The 14,601-nt window shown below is 42.1% G+C and overlaps 1 protein-coding gene across 1 annotated transcript in view; it reads right to left on the minus strand.

Moving 5' to 3' along the window:
* Positions 1-14,601, minus strand: part of pola1 (polymerase (DNA directed), alpha 1) — a 51,418-nt gene that overhangs the window by 4,113 nt on the left and 32,704 nt on the right. Inside the window, 2 exon segments of the mRNA XM_051066745.1 lie at positions 6,873-6,969; positions 14,239-14,355. Of these exon segments, the coding sequence (XP_050922702.1) occupies positions 6,873-6,969; positions 14,239-14,355 (214 nt within the window).

Here is a 14,601-nt window from a genome sequence, read left to right on the forward strand (position 1 = left end):
GAATCAATTGTGAGAACTAGTGTTGAGTTTTTTGTCCATCAACTAATCAATTAATCAGCTAACTGTTTCAAACATTGAACATCAGCAATGAGAGGAAAAGCAATAGTTATAATCCTTAAAACATGTTTTCATAAAACCACAAATGAAAAAGTTGTTTTTCTGGCTATTCTGACTCTTATTTGTGTGTAATTTATCTAGATGACATGCTGTATATAAACACACACAAGCACGCACACACACACACTGTCCATATGGCCGGTTGTCATGTCCTCGCCATCTCCACAGCCCTATCTCCTGTCTCGTCCTTCCTGCCCACTACATTAGCGGCTGCTGGATAAATACCACCCTACTGACTGCCCAAGGGAACAAAGGTTAGATACACAAGGATCAACAGTGTGAGACACACAGACACAGAGACATACATACACACAGACACACACACAAACAGAACATACAGAGACAATTGATGGTAGTTAAACACTTAAAAAGCACACTAACTCACAGTCATGGCGACTAAAAAACATCCATGTGACAAACAGTAATCACACATGCATGCACATGCGCACATGCGCACACACACACACACACACACACACACACACACACACACACACATATAGAAGATGGTGTGGTTGACTTAAACGCCAGCAGCAACTATTACCAGATAATCCTCTTGTTAGCAAGGACAGGGATGGAGGGAGAAAAGGGGAGAAGAGAGGCAGGGAGAGACAAACTAGTCTATTTATCCGGGGAATAGAGGGGGGGGTGATGATGCATGATCAAGCGAAAGCAATCATGTCATCATTTCTGAAAGGTAGGAGAAAATAATTCTCCCCCTTCCTCTTCCCCCCTTTGCTCACTCCCTTTCTCTTTTCCACCTCAATCACTGTGTGGCGAACAGATAAAAGAATGATTTAAGAGTCACAGAGAGGGAAAGAAAGAGGGAGAGACCTTGCTGCAAGTCGGAGCACAGTGGGGAGTGTAGTTCAAATAAATAGCCTCCCTTAAAGAGTGAGTGTGAGGTGGAAGGAGAGAAGAGAGGGGAGACGGCGTTGTTGGGAAGGCCGAGACATGAAAGAAAAAGAGAGGAGTGGAAATAGTAAGACAGAGATGCAGACTGGAATGAAAAATGGAAAATGGCGTGTTGGTAGAGAGCATACTGTAGCTTTAGATGCTGAAAACTTTGCATAATTAATAGCATGGGATGGAAATTTGTCAATGCAGGGACCATCTCTCTCACCGTCACACACACATTCACGTGGACTCCTGAGACACGCGCACAGTGAGTGTATCAGGGGTTATCTTTGCTCTAACTAGGTGTTGTCACACACTCATGCACACTCTGGCGGTGCTGGGCATGAGTAGATCGGGGCTCTGCACGCTCTAACTAGGTGTAAATACAATAACAAGCCTGTAATTAAGTGAGCATGATGAAGTTAATGGAGATCGGCCATTCCGTCGGCCGCCTCCATGAATATTCTATTAGGCTGGTGGCGACGGGCAGCTGGAATAGCAGTTAATTTAATCACCACTCGGAGCACAGGGAAACTTCTTTGTGTGAGTGTAATTGCACAGAATGAATAATTGATTTGACAATCGCACCCGCGGATTTTGCCACCCCGCTTTGTATCGCCGGAGAAAGGGAGGGGAGCGTGGAAGATGGAGAGAGAGAGAGATGGAAGAAAACTGAGAGGCAAGAGAGGGAGATGAGGAGAAGAGAAAGAAGACAGAGAGAGAGAGAGAGAGAGAGGAAGAGGAGTGGGAGGGTAGAAGAGGACCAAATGCAGAGCGCTGAGAGGTGGCAGGGAAGCTGTCGGTAAATGGATCATTAGAAAAGCGCAGCTCAAGGACAATTTATATTTTATCAATGCGGCAAAATTACATTATTGCTCACACACGCAATCATACTGCCCACACTCAAGATTGAGACCTGGAGGGGAGGAGTGATGGAAGGAAGAGAAAGGCAACAGATAGGCTGAGGACGGGAGGGAGGGGGAGATATTTAAAAAAAAAACGGGTGAGCAGGGGAGACAGAGAGAAGAAAAGTGACACGAAATGATTTGAAAGTCATCGATACGGGATGTTCCCAGCTAAGGAACGGACAGCATGTTTTTTTCATGGTGTGTGTGCCTCTGTGTGTGTGTGTGTGTGTGTGTGTGTGCCTCTGTGTGTGTGTGTGTGTGTGTGTGTGTGCCTCTGTGTGTGTGTGTGTGTGTGTGTGTGCGTGTATAATCTATTAGAGATCTCCTGCAGCGGATGAAATTACCTCCATGTTTTACTCAGTCACAGCAATCAGGCACAAAAATGCAATGTACATGTAGATAAGACAGGCGCACGCTTGCAAATGTGTGCGTGCACGCACACACACACACAAACAAACACAAACACAAACACACTGTGGCACTGCAGAAGCCACACACAGTCAAGCTGATCAAATTACATTCAGCTTTGACTCTGAGCTCTTTTATGTAAAGCTATTTCACTTTAATGTGCTTTGTTGTGTATGTTCAGTCCACATGTAAACGTACACACTCTGAATGGCTGGGTGAACCATTATCAAAACTAAATGACAGTACAAGTATTGTCATGATACAGTTTTGCCTGAGGGTTAAGTAAACACCAGAAAATGCAAACATTAAAGGATGAGGCTGGTGATATTCTATTTATTTAGAATATTAAGGTCTCGATTTATTGTTTTTTTTTTTTTACCAACAATAACCAATTACCAACAATAAATCCCCCAAAAAGAGCCACAACCAGAATGTTAGCTCGTACAGTCTGTGCAATGTACAGTGACTTTACTATGAACTTTATTACTTACTATCTAATGATCCTGGCCCTATTTTGAAGTTTCAAGAGAAGTGACCTTACTTTTTCCACTAAAAATCCAGCATTTCTATCCACCAGACCTCCCTCCAAAAAAAGAAATCAGTGAAAAATACATGAGACACTCCAAATCCCACAACATAGAAATACAGTGATCAAGTGTCAGAAGTGTGGACAGTATAGACTGTGATAGATTGAGAGTAGCAATAGTGGAAATACTACATCTACTACTTGTACAAGCTTATTACTTTAAGTTAGTTAGCAGTGTTTTTACACGCTCCATATCCTCTATTCTGTCACTCCCAACCTGTATGGAATCTGTTGAAACCTAGCTAAGCGAATGCTAAGCGATCAGTTCAAACAACTATGAACATCTGTCATTAGTGAAGGTGGAGACTTGCGTAGGACTGAAGCTGCTGTCGCTGCTTTCAGTTTGGTCGGTAAGAGGAAAAGACACCTTTATCCATCCATTTACCTGCTGGTATAGACGTTAAAACTAAAGTTACACGTGTAGCTACAGTTCTAGGAATACTGGAGAAAAGGTAAATCATTTCCTGAAACAACTGAGCACTGTGGTTGTTGCAAATGTTACTTAAACAGGAGTATTTGCTATATAAATAGCAAATTTGCTGGGCAGCTGTGCATTTATACACATTTGTTGCACTAGTAGGTATTTCTGGCTGCAGGATGGTGTATATGTGATTGAGTCAAAATAAAGTGCACATGTTCATAGTAGTAGTAGTTGTAATAATAGTAATAGTAGTAGTAGTTAGTACTAGTAATGAAGGAATATGTCATATAGTTCAACAGTGTGGCTCATTGATGTATATTTAACTGTCTTTGGACAAAAGAATGGAGCTCTATGGCACAGAGGAATAAGATATATCAGGCTTTGGCAGACAGGATCAAATACATGGGGTTTGTTGACAATGAGAAAAATATAGGTTAGTTTAAACAATGGTATTTTCTGTTACTGTATCAAAATATACCAAGACCACTGATTACATTCATTAACTATCAGCGATCTCAAATAGTGGGGGAAAAAAGCAGTTGCATATAAAACTTGTATCCACTAGCCCAACGTCTACCAAGCTCCTCTAGTGGTCACAGCTGAAGCTTTCTCATTCACTACAGAGCACCATCATCCCCAGAGAGACAACACAACAATTTAAGTCGAGTTGGTGTTGCAAATTTCAATACGTATATATGCACACACTCCCACAGAGTTACCAGTCCATGCACAGACACACAACAGAGTAGAGTAGGGTGTATAGGATTGTATGTCTCCTCCCTGTAATCTGAGCACTGTGCCCCCTGGGTGTGTAATGCAGTAATATGGGGTATTACTGCCCCAGGACTGAGGGATAACACCTTAAACCTATATTTTATATCAGCGTGAGTGTGTATATATATGCATTCTCCTCTATCTGACCAAAGAAGAGGTGTGTGTTGGATATTAATCATCTGCTGGAGACAGTGGCTTGTCAGTGTTGTCAGATGGGCCTAACAGATACTGTGATACAATCTAAACCATTATGAGTTACTCACAGTGACCTATAACTGCCTATACAACAACACATGCTCTGTTCAAGTCCTAACTGATCTCCTGTAAATATGAGCTCCTCATTGGGTAAAAACTATTACTGGAACACAAAACATTACATGTATGGCACAAATATCTATCAGTATCAGAAGCTGTGAAATCATTTTCAGCCATATTTACTTTGTATTAATCTAATGCTTAATGTTACTGAAAACATATATAAATGCAAACTCCTTAGTTTGATTTTGCTTCCCATTTTTGTGGCCATCACTGTGACTCTGTCAAGTCCAAGCAGAGAAACAGGAGACTTGTTGTGAATGTTAACTCTGTAGAGTGCTGGGCGGTGCTGAACAACACTGTAGCAGAACAGTACTGGGTGTTACAGACAGGATGCAGCCACATATTCTGCCACTCAAACTGATTTTGGGGACGATTCGGGCAAAGCGAAGGGCTTGTGTTTGGAAAACCATCTGACAGGAAGGGTGATGATTTGATGGACTGGCAGCTAAGAGAACAGAGGAAAAGTACTCCGCTGGAGGCATGACAGAGCCAGTAACAAGTAAACATTTTAATGTCCGGACATGGTGTAGTGGTTAAGACGTGCAGCTGGTGGGTGATCCAGTCCCCTCAGAACCTTCTGTTCTATGTCCCCTGACAGGTGACCCTTTACAGCCCACTGAGACACCTTTCAGATCATGTCAAGAGGAAACTGAACCACCAGTTTACACTCAGTTCATGTCCCTTTACAGTCTCAACACACAATTGTTTAACTTAAACACAGAAAGAGATACAAAACCCAAAAGGTTTTAGGAACCAATGGGAACCAATCTGGGAAGCCAAAATCACTCACTGGCTGCATTGCTCCAAGCTCACAAACAGATGCAACCTGTAGCAACATGTCACAAATAGACTTTGCTTTATTTTGAGAGGTGCTGGGAACAACTGGTGTACAGTATTGTCTGCAAGGTTAACACTTAGCATACAAAGTGTGTCTGATTTCAAAATAGGAAGTGAACAGACAGCACATGTGAAATGTCTCTTTTTAGCCCAGCTTGACTGATCTGGTGTCAGTGGTCCAGAAATGCTTGCGGCCGTTGCGAGACAAGATGCTAAACTGCTCCACAATCATCAACCATGTGTTGTCTACTGAACACTATATGATGTGCCTTCTAGAAATAGCACGTTTCCAGGGCTTTACCACAAAGTAAATAATGTAGTTTATTGTACTGTATTGTTTTGTGAGGTGCAAAATGTGACTGAAACACTGGAATAGAAAGCACAGAGCAGATCAAAAACACTGCAAAGCATAGGAACATAAAGAGAGGAGGAGAGTCAAGAATTGATTGGCGATGATTTCTTGCATCTGGGCAAAGACAGAAATAAAAGAAAGCAAAAATGGAGGCTATAATCATGTTAGTACTCCTTCCCTTCCCTCCCTCCTCTACACCAGTCCAATCCCTCTATTTCAGCTCCCTCTATCTTCTGAGTGGTCATCTGTTGATTACACGTTATATTTACCTCTGCTGTCTCACTCTTTTGCTGCCTCACTCAGGTCTAGCCTGGCGCACGCTTGCAGCATTCAGGCATACATACATAAATAACATACATACATAAATATTTAATCAAATAAATAAATCACTCGGCCCAGCGGCCCTTTCTAATCAAGTGACATCAATCAGGGAGAACTATGGGTAAAGAGGCCTTGTGGCTGACGCCTACTGAGCGCGCCCAGAGCGCTGGAGTAGCGTCTATTTGAGTCCAAGGGGGGAAATATACGCTCCATGTCCCATTATAGGAGAAGGGCTATCCTTTCGTCAGCGCGCCCATTACTCCCCCTATCATTTCCCCAAATCTAAAACCTGTTTTCAATCAACACAGCCAAACGAGTGCCTGTCCAAGAGAGGGAGAGAGAGAGAGAGAGAGAGAGAGAGAGAGAAAGGAGAGAGAGAGCAAAGGAGAGAAAGCGGTAGAGATGGACAGTGAGGGTAGGGGTAGAGGGAGAGCGATGGAGGGCTCTTTCCTTCTTTCTTCCAGTGATTGGAGCGTTTTGCATTCTGTATGTGTGTGTGATTGAATCCGTCTCCTAAATTAGGGCTGTCGACTCGAGGAGCTGAATGTCCTTAACCCCCCTCCCCATATCCAATGCCCGTACTCCGTTACTTGTGTGTGCGCGTGCTTGTGTGTGTCACATCATTGGTGAATATTGTAAGTGCAGCCTGGGTAAAAGGTTTATGTTGAGCCATTGATTGCTAATGCTATGTTGTATGTGTATTTGTGAGGAAGCATTGTTAGGACATCAAAATTCAAACTTCAATAGCAGCTCTGGTAACTTGATTTCCGTTCCAAAGGCAGTACTGTGGAATAATAACAAAAACAGTAAAAAAAAAAAAAAAAACTTACATTTTAAAACGCAGGTCTGGTTTTTACAACTAATACTGAGTGAAGACTTCTGAGTTGGGAACAAGACCTAACATACATGTATGATGTGTGTGCATAGTCTTACTTTTCTCATCACCCTGTAGCACTTTGTTAACAGCATAATCCCAGTCAAAGATGAACCTGTAGAAGCAGAGCTGGTTGTACAGGGCCTTCTCGGAGTACTGTAGAGAGAAAACACACACACACACACACAATGTTACTTGAACAGAAACACAAGTCTACTGCACACACACTGATGGATTTAAAAAATCTTTCACATAATGTAAAACAGCTAACCTGTCCCCAGTCTCTTACCCTCCCACCTCCCCATTATTTTCTTTCTTTTTCTGTACTTTTCCTGTTCTGCTAATGCAACATTCACGCCATATCACACAAACCAGAAATTCATGCATCTGAAACGTTCTTGTCTGCCTCCTGGTTGTAATTCAATTCAAAAAAGTCAAAAGTAATGTTTTTTGACAGCCATGACATCGTGAAGACACTCCATTAAATTCACTGGAATAATCTTTATGAAGGATAATGTGAGGCCAGGCATCGCTGTGACCTGCTGTGATGGAATGAAATCTACTGATAGCAGAAATACTTAACTCTGCAATAAAGTTAACATAGAAACTGTACTTAACGTGGATTGGTCACTACATTGTCAAACCTCAATCTGCTTAATAAGTTCAGTAATAGTAGTGTTAGTCAAAGCCACCATGGCAGACAGTTACATCTCAAGAAAATATGGCATTAATGCAGTTACAATTGATTTAGCTTATCAAAAATAAACTGTACACTGTTTGTCTGTTCCCATTTTCTACTGTTAACAACTAGAAATATGTAACACAAGGACAATAACTGTTTTAAGCTCAACTACGAGGCAGCCCAAAGTAACAAATCTGTGCTAGGTCCAGCTTCTCAAATGTGAAAAATCTTACTCAACATTAACCTGAAATTGTCTGACAATCATAGGCACTGGGAAGCTGCTAAGGCTATTTTTGTCACATTTTATAGACAAAAGAACTATTCAGTTTAAAATATATTCAGCTGTTTAATCATTGATGAGAATAAATGCTCAAGAATCATCAGTTGGAACAGTAATAATAAGCTTTTCTTGTTCTTGTTCTGGTCCTGCATACATGGAGTACATGTAGAGGTACTATCATCTCAAACTCACTTTGATCTCATTCAACAGAAACACAGTGTGTCACCATTTGCTGGGTACAGATAACAAACTAACACTGCTACTATGTCTTTTATTTCCTGTTTGTATACAAAGGTTATTCGTTCCTCAAGACAGTGTAAGAGCATCCAAAACAGATGAACAAACCTGGTTTACCAGTTTGGGAAGAATGTAGCTTGAATGTGACTCCACAAATGTGCACCCTACTCATATGACTATACCTCCCTGAAAACATCTCCCTTCCTCTGTGTGACACAGTAAAGCAAGAAAACAAATTTGCTTGCTTTGTTAATCTCCACTGCAATTAACTGGAGCCGCACGACAGCCTGCTAGAGGGAGAGGGAGAGAGAGAGAGAGAGAAGAGAGAGAGAGAGAGAGACAGAGGATGAGCAAGACGGAGAGGTGGGAGGGAAGAAGAAAAGAAAAAAAGAGCAAAAGAGAGAAAAGGGTAAATATACAGAAAGAAGTGAGAGATGGAGAGAATCAGAGACAGTAAGGAAGAGAGAGAGAAAGAAAAGAGGGGATCGGGCCTGAAATACCCTCCCTCATAATAGTTTGTTGTGATAAGCCATTGTGAGAGAGGCATGCGAACAGCCGAGGCTGTCAATTTGATTAGCCATTATACTGCATGTTTAATTGCAGTTATTGGCTCGTCATTTCCCTGCTACGCTGGAGAGGGCACGCTAAGCCCCGACCCCACACTGCCATCAGGTGTGCGCCGAGTGCTTTATTATTACCACCAGGAAGAATCCCCTGATAATTCCTGTGTGTCAGTATCTGTGTGTGTGTGTGTGTGTGTGCGTGTGTGAGTGAAGTGAGTTTGTGTGTGCCCATTATACCTGCCAATCGGCAATGTGCGTAATTGTAATTTCAGTTTTTACTGCTGTGGCATAATCAAGTGGCAAGAGTATCTAATGCAACTAAATGTAAACTATGTGATGTGTGGATATGAGTGTGTGACTGAATGTGTGCGTGTGTCTGTGTTTAATGGCTTTCTATGGCTGCCCACATGGCAAGCACAGCTGTTGACCATTGATGCACTGCCTAGTCAACAACCAAACCATGCACATCCCATAATGGAGCCTCGGTTACGGTTGCCAAGGTTGAACAAGCTCGGTCGGCACAAACACCGTACACCACTTCGTCCTCTTGAAAATAAAACATGCACACACACGCATATACGCATACACACACTCAAACGATATAATGCTGATTGTGGGCGGGCCAGTCACTGCACACTGATTGACTGACAGGTGTCAGAAAGGCGTGGCTAAAATGTTACAGGGTTGTTATTGAATTTAGAGCCCCTCAACCCCACCTCACTCTCTCCCTCACACACACACACACACACAGCAACACACGCACACGCCTACCTCGTCATTCAGCTCGGCGCTTTGTTCCTGCACTGACACCATTTCAATTTGCTCCACAAATCTGCAGCATTTTCAGCCTGACTGCCTAAGGAGCAAACCAGCTGTGAAATTGCCTCTCTCCCGGGAGCGTAGGACCCCCCAGCCCCCACCTCGTACCCCTTGCTCCTTTGCCTCCCTCTTCCCTGACTGACTCCCCCCTTCCCCGGCTGACTCCCCCCTTGCCTGATGCGCATATACACATCCACAAACACGGTTAAGCCAAAAGGAAGAGGGAGATGTGTGTATGTGCGTGAGAGAAGAAAGACAGAATGGAGGCAGGATGTATAGAATAAAGGAAAAGTAAGGAATAAGAAAAGGAGGCTAAATCATACAAATTGATCCAAATCACAGAGCAACAGTCTAAAATGGCTCACACAATAAAACGAGCACTCAAGACTTCCTCAGAGTCTTAAAAACACCTGTCTCTATCTTTTAGGAGACACACATATACGCATACACACACATCCGACCTCCAAAGAACTTTTGCGCACTATACTGTCGCTCAAGTACACCACTGAAGCAGTTAATGAAAAGGTAGTCAGTCAGACAATATGTCTCTGAGTGTGCGAGGAAAGACGGTACAGCAGGCCAAACAGAGTTTATAGTGGATGGAAAGTGTGCAAGCTGCTGAAAGACTACAACTACTCAACGCCTTGACAGAGATATGGGCTTCAAAGAAAATCTCGCAGCACTACAGTCGCAAACAAGGCCTCAGCGTTACACACTTTCCTCCATACTCTTCTCCAGCTTAGCTGAAAACACGCGTTGTAAATACTGAAGCCACAATATCTGAGTCCCTCACACAACTGCAGCTGCAGAAAGAGAGAGGGAGTGAGAAAGGGAGGGAGATGGAGAGAAACAAACATACATTTTCCCTCAGCTGTGAGGCCACAAGGCTTTAAAACTCTTGAGCTTTTTAGATGCGATGAGCATTATTGCCGGTTGTGGTAGTCACGCCGATCAGCTTCACAAGACACCATAATGAGTCAATATATGTAAATCTTTACTAGGCAAACACGGCAGGAAACAAAGGCATTTAACTGGTGCTCTCGCCCGCAAGCCTCCAACGATTCAGCACCGGTAATTTCTCCCCATTGAAAGGCATAATTGCCTGCTATTTGAAGATATTCATGCTCAATTTTTGAAATTAATTTCAATTGGGGGGAAATGTAGAAATGTCAGCTCCAGTGAAAGGGATTTGATTTCAATTATCCTCACTCAAAGGACTGTGATTTCCAAATACACTTAAGCAAAATTATGACAAGAATTTTTGTTCGGCAAAATTCAGTGTTTAAAGAGCGATTAGGCGATAATGGGGCAGCTTTGAGCCGGCAGTGAATGCAGCCGTCTCCCTCTGAAAGGCACTCAATTATCTCTGATTGCTCCCGCTATAATGTATCAAATAGAGATACCTGCTATTGCCGTAATTTGTGTGAAAATTAACATGCTGCAATTTCCACTAGAGGGAAAAAGGGAGCTCTAATGGGCGCCTGAGCGTACATCAATAAAATGAGGAGAGAAAAAGAGAGAGACAGAAAAGGGAGGGTGAGAGGGGGAGAGAAAGAGCAAGCCAGGAGAAGAGAGAGTGAGTGTAAGAGCTAAGGAGGGAGAGAGGGGAGGGAAAGAAAATGAAAAGAAAGGAGCAGTGGGAAGAAAGCAGTGAATAAAAGGGGAAGAAAAGGAAAGTTAGGACAGAGATTTGAGACACGGTGAGAAAAAATAGCCTATTGGAGTTAAGCGCTGCAGAGGGAGGGAGAGGAGAGAGGGAGAGATGAAGAGCGAGGGAGAGAGGAAGAGAAAGAAATTTAATTTACTGAAAATATTACAAATTGCACCTGTGCATAACTCCCCCAAATTACCAACCAATCAAGGCAGAGTGCCTATTACTCTCCCATTACATGGAGATCAGATCACGCTCTGAATCTGTGTCCAGAGAGAGAGAGAGAGGGAGGGAGAAAGAGACGGATGGAAGGAGGAGAAGAGAGGAGAGGCAGCACCCACAGCGATGGTAAATGTACCATGATGCAAGAGAGAAAAGGGAGAGCAGAGTCACAAACGAGACGCGCCTTTACAGAAGCTCTGGCACAAACAAGTGTTTTTAGTGTAGCGTACACAAAGACAAAACCCTGATTGTCTTTCTGGCTGGTGCTGATATTAGCTTGATAATCTGTGATGATACTGGCAGATAAAAAGCATGAAGGGAATGTAGCCAAAGTGATCCAGCAGACAGAGTCTGGCTGGATGCACTGAAATCTAATGGAACTTCCAACAAACCAAAAAACTTTAATTTAAAAAAAAGACCTCTCAGCTGGGACTGCTGGCTGTCTCATCATCTTCTCTTCTTGTTTGAGCACAGTCTTTCTATCACCAGCTCAAATAGCCATGAATGGCCTCTTGAGCACTTTGCATAATTGGCAGCAATTTAACATGTAAGCTGCAGGGCTATTAATCTCTATGCAATAGCTTGATTTAGACAACAGTATTACCTAATACTAAAAAAAAGGCTAAAACCTAATATGAATGTGTTACCCAGTCCTTTCATAAAGTAGAGGTCAAAGGTCAGGGTCAGCTACTGTTATTGGGGTTGCTTAAGGGCACTTAAGGAAGACAGATGCTATAGTATGCCAGTCTAAATAACAAAGAGTAAAGACAGTCATTTAAAACTCCTATTTCAATGTTACAATTAATATAGCACTCATTATGAAACTGCTATAGGCAGAGCTCATTAAAAACTCAAAGACATTTAAATCTTACTTTGTTTTTTTTTCTAATCAATGCTCTGCCTTCTATGTCATATTTCATTTTTCTACTGCTTTTATTAAGAATTGTACTTAATTTTTAAGCAAAGCCCTTTTTCTGTTTATTCGGTGGTGGTATTAGCTGGTGTACATTATAAGATACAAGAGAAGAAACACTTTTACACTTGGAACCCACAACGATACTAGCTTTGGGTAATTTAAGCTGTTTTAAGGTAAATCTTTGACTGTACAATATGACATGAGCAGATATTAGGTGTTTTCTGTGTATCCTCAGGCCACCAGTGTAACACTGGCAGATAATGGTAGCAGGTTAGAAAATCAGGACAACACAGAATCAGAGAGTCCTGTATTCTTGCCCCAGCTGCCTAAATAATTGATTGTGAAGCTTGCTCTGAGCTTACATGTCACACAAGATGAATTTATGACAAGAACACTATGCTCCCTGTTTTTGCAGACTGATTTTAACACTTTCCTTTACCACTAAGGAAAAGCAGTGTATGACACCTGTTTGTTTCTTCCCCTCCTCACTCTATCTCCAGCAGTCAGGAGGTTGTAGCATGATGTTATAAAGCACCAGCCAGCATATTGTCAAGTACAGAGATGCTTCAACCAGATGGTCAGACCGCATGTGTGCCATCAAAATCTAAAATACATCCATCATCATCCATAAATTTCATTTACAGGTCAGTTTAATGCAGTCATAGGTTGATAATGACACATTTAATAAACATTGTACTTTGTATGCCAATTTTATGAACCAGCTAAAATCTGTATCCACTTATCAATTAGAATGCGACATAAAATGCTTCACAGTTGTAAACCAAGCAGACAAAGTAAATGGTATCCTGGATATATCTCCACTCTTTACCAATTTAGCTTTTTCCCCTTCTTTGTAAACCTCTTTAAGCTTTAAGGCCACTGCAGTGAACATATTAACCCTTCCTAATGCAGGAGGAGACATGGGGAAGACCTGGCTTAATTTGACATATCTCTTAAATCACAGTAAAGGAAGTATTTTAACATGCAGCCATTTGCCTGCTTAAAAATATGCTTAAAGATTAAAGGAACACTGTAACATTTGGGGGGAAACGTGTCATAAAATTTGAGGAATTCTGATTCTGACTATGAGGGGGAAAGTACTAAGCACCGTATACCCTTTGCTGGTTAAGTCTGTTGTCAACATCATCATCATTTACCTGTCCTCTATAGATGTACATTAAAAAAAGTCTATGTAATGACAGAGTATGGAGTCAAACTGTGGTAGAACCCAGGTAAAATGAAGACAGGTTACAGGTTTTAGGATAGAGAAAGGGTGCTTGAGCGAGCACAGAGAGTTAAATGTTTTATTCAGCCTGCAGTTTAAAGTGCCACGGCCCTCAGGCACAGCAATGGCTGCCTAAGTGGCTACAGTGACAGCAGAAATTGGCCTTCTGGTTTACAACCTGTCGCCACAGAGCCAGACACAGCAAAGCAGCTGGTGGGGGGGGCGCAGATAGGAGCAAGAGCACGCAAGATAAAAAAAATTGACAACACAGAGTTAAGGCAAGGGTTGAGACAGGAATGGTAAGAATGAGACAGAGAAAGAGATGACCAAAAAAAAAAGATTGAACCGTCACACTCAAATTGAAAGGGAGAGTGTTTCTTTTAAATCCAGTGGTCAAGTTAACAAAGTGTTCATAAGGCAGCTACAAGAGCTAGACAGACAGATGCTTTTAATGGCTAGACTACTGTCCAGCTCTAGTGCTTTCAAACGTATGAAGGGAAGCATGTGTGCACACGGACGCACCATCGCACACACACACAGAAGCTGGAGAAGATCGTTTTTATCCGTCCGTATATATATGGTGTAATATGATACTAATGAGAGAGATGTACAGCACGTATGAGAAGGGAGACTTCAGCTCCATAGCACCATCACCTGGACAAAACATACAGAGTCTGTGTGTTGGTCTGTGCATTCATCACAGCCCCAGACAAGAGTGTTTATGTGATGTGGCAGTTTTTGTGTGTTAACCTCATCCTTGTGTGTGTATTTCTTTAACCCAATAAGGGAATGCATGGTTGTGTTTGTGAAATCATGTGTGTCTGTGTTACCTCAGGTCTGAGAGTCGCCCTGGTGCAGGCAGGGCAGATGGGTCCATGGCGGGAGAAGGCGATGGGCAAACGTCTGGTCCTGTTCTGACAGGCCTGGTCCTCACACACCAACCAGCCCTATCAGAGACACATAGGTATTTTCTAACATTGTATAGACCAAATTATTAATCACAAAAATAATAGATAAGTAGGTATTGCTTTTTCATTCATAAGTTGAGACACATCCAGAAAAAAAGAAAAATGTTTTAATATATATAGACCCATTTGTTAACTTCCATTCTATGATTTTCAAAGCATTTATCAAACTACCTGCATTTCCATTGCTGCTGTACTCCTTTTAAATAACTTTAAATTCAAGCTTTT

The sequence above is a fragment of the Lates calcarifer genome, linkage group LG24 (genome assembly GCF_001640805.2).
Source record: "Lates calcarifer isolate ASB-BC8 linkage group LG24, TLL_Latcal_v3, whole genome shotgun sequence".
NCBI lineage: Eukaryota > Metazoa > Chordata > Actinopteri > Centropomidae > Lates > Lates calcarifer.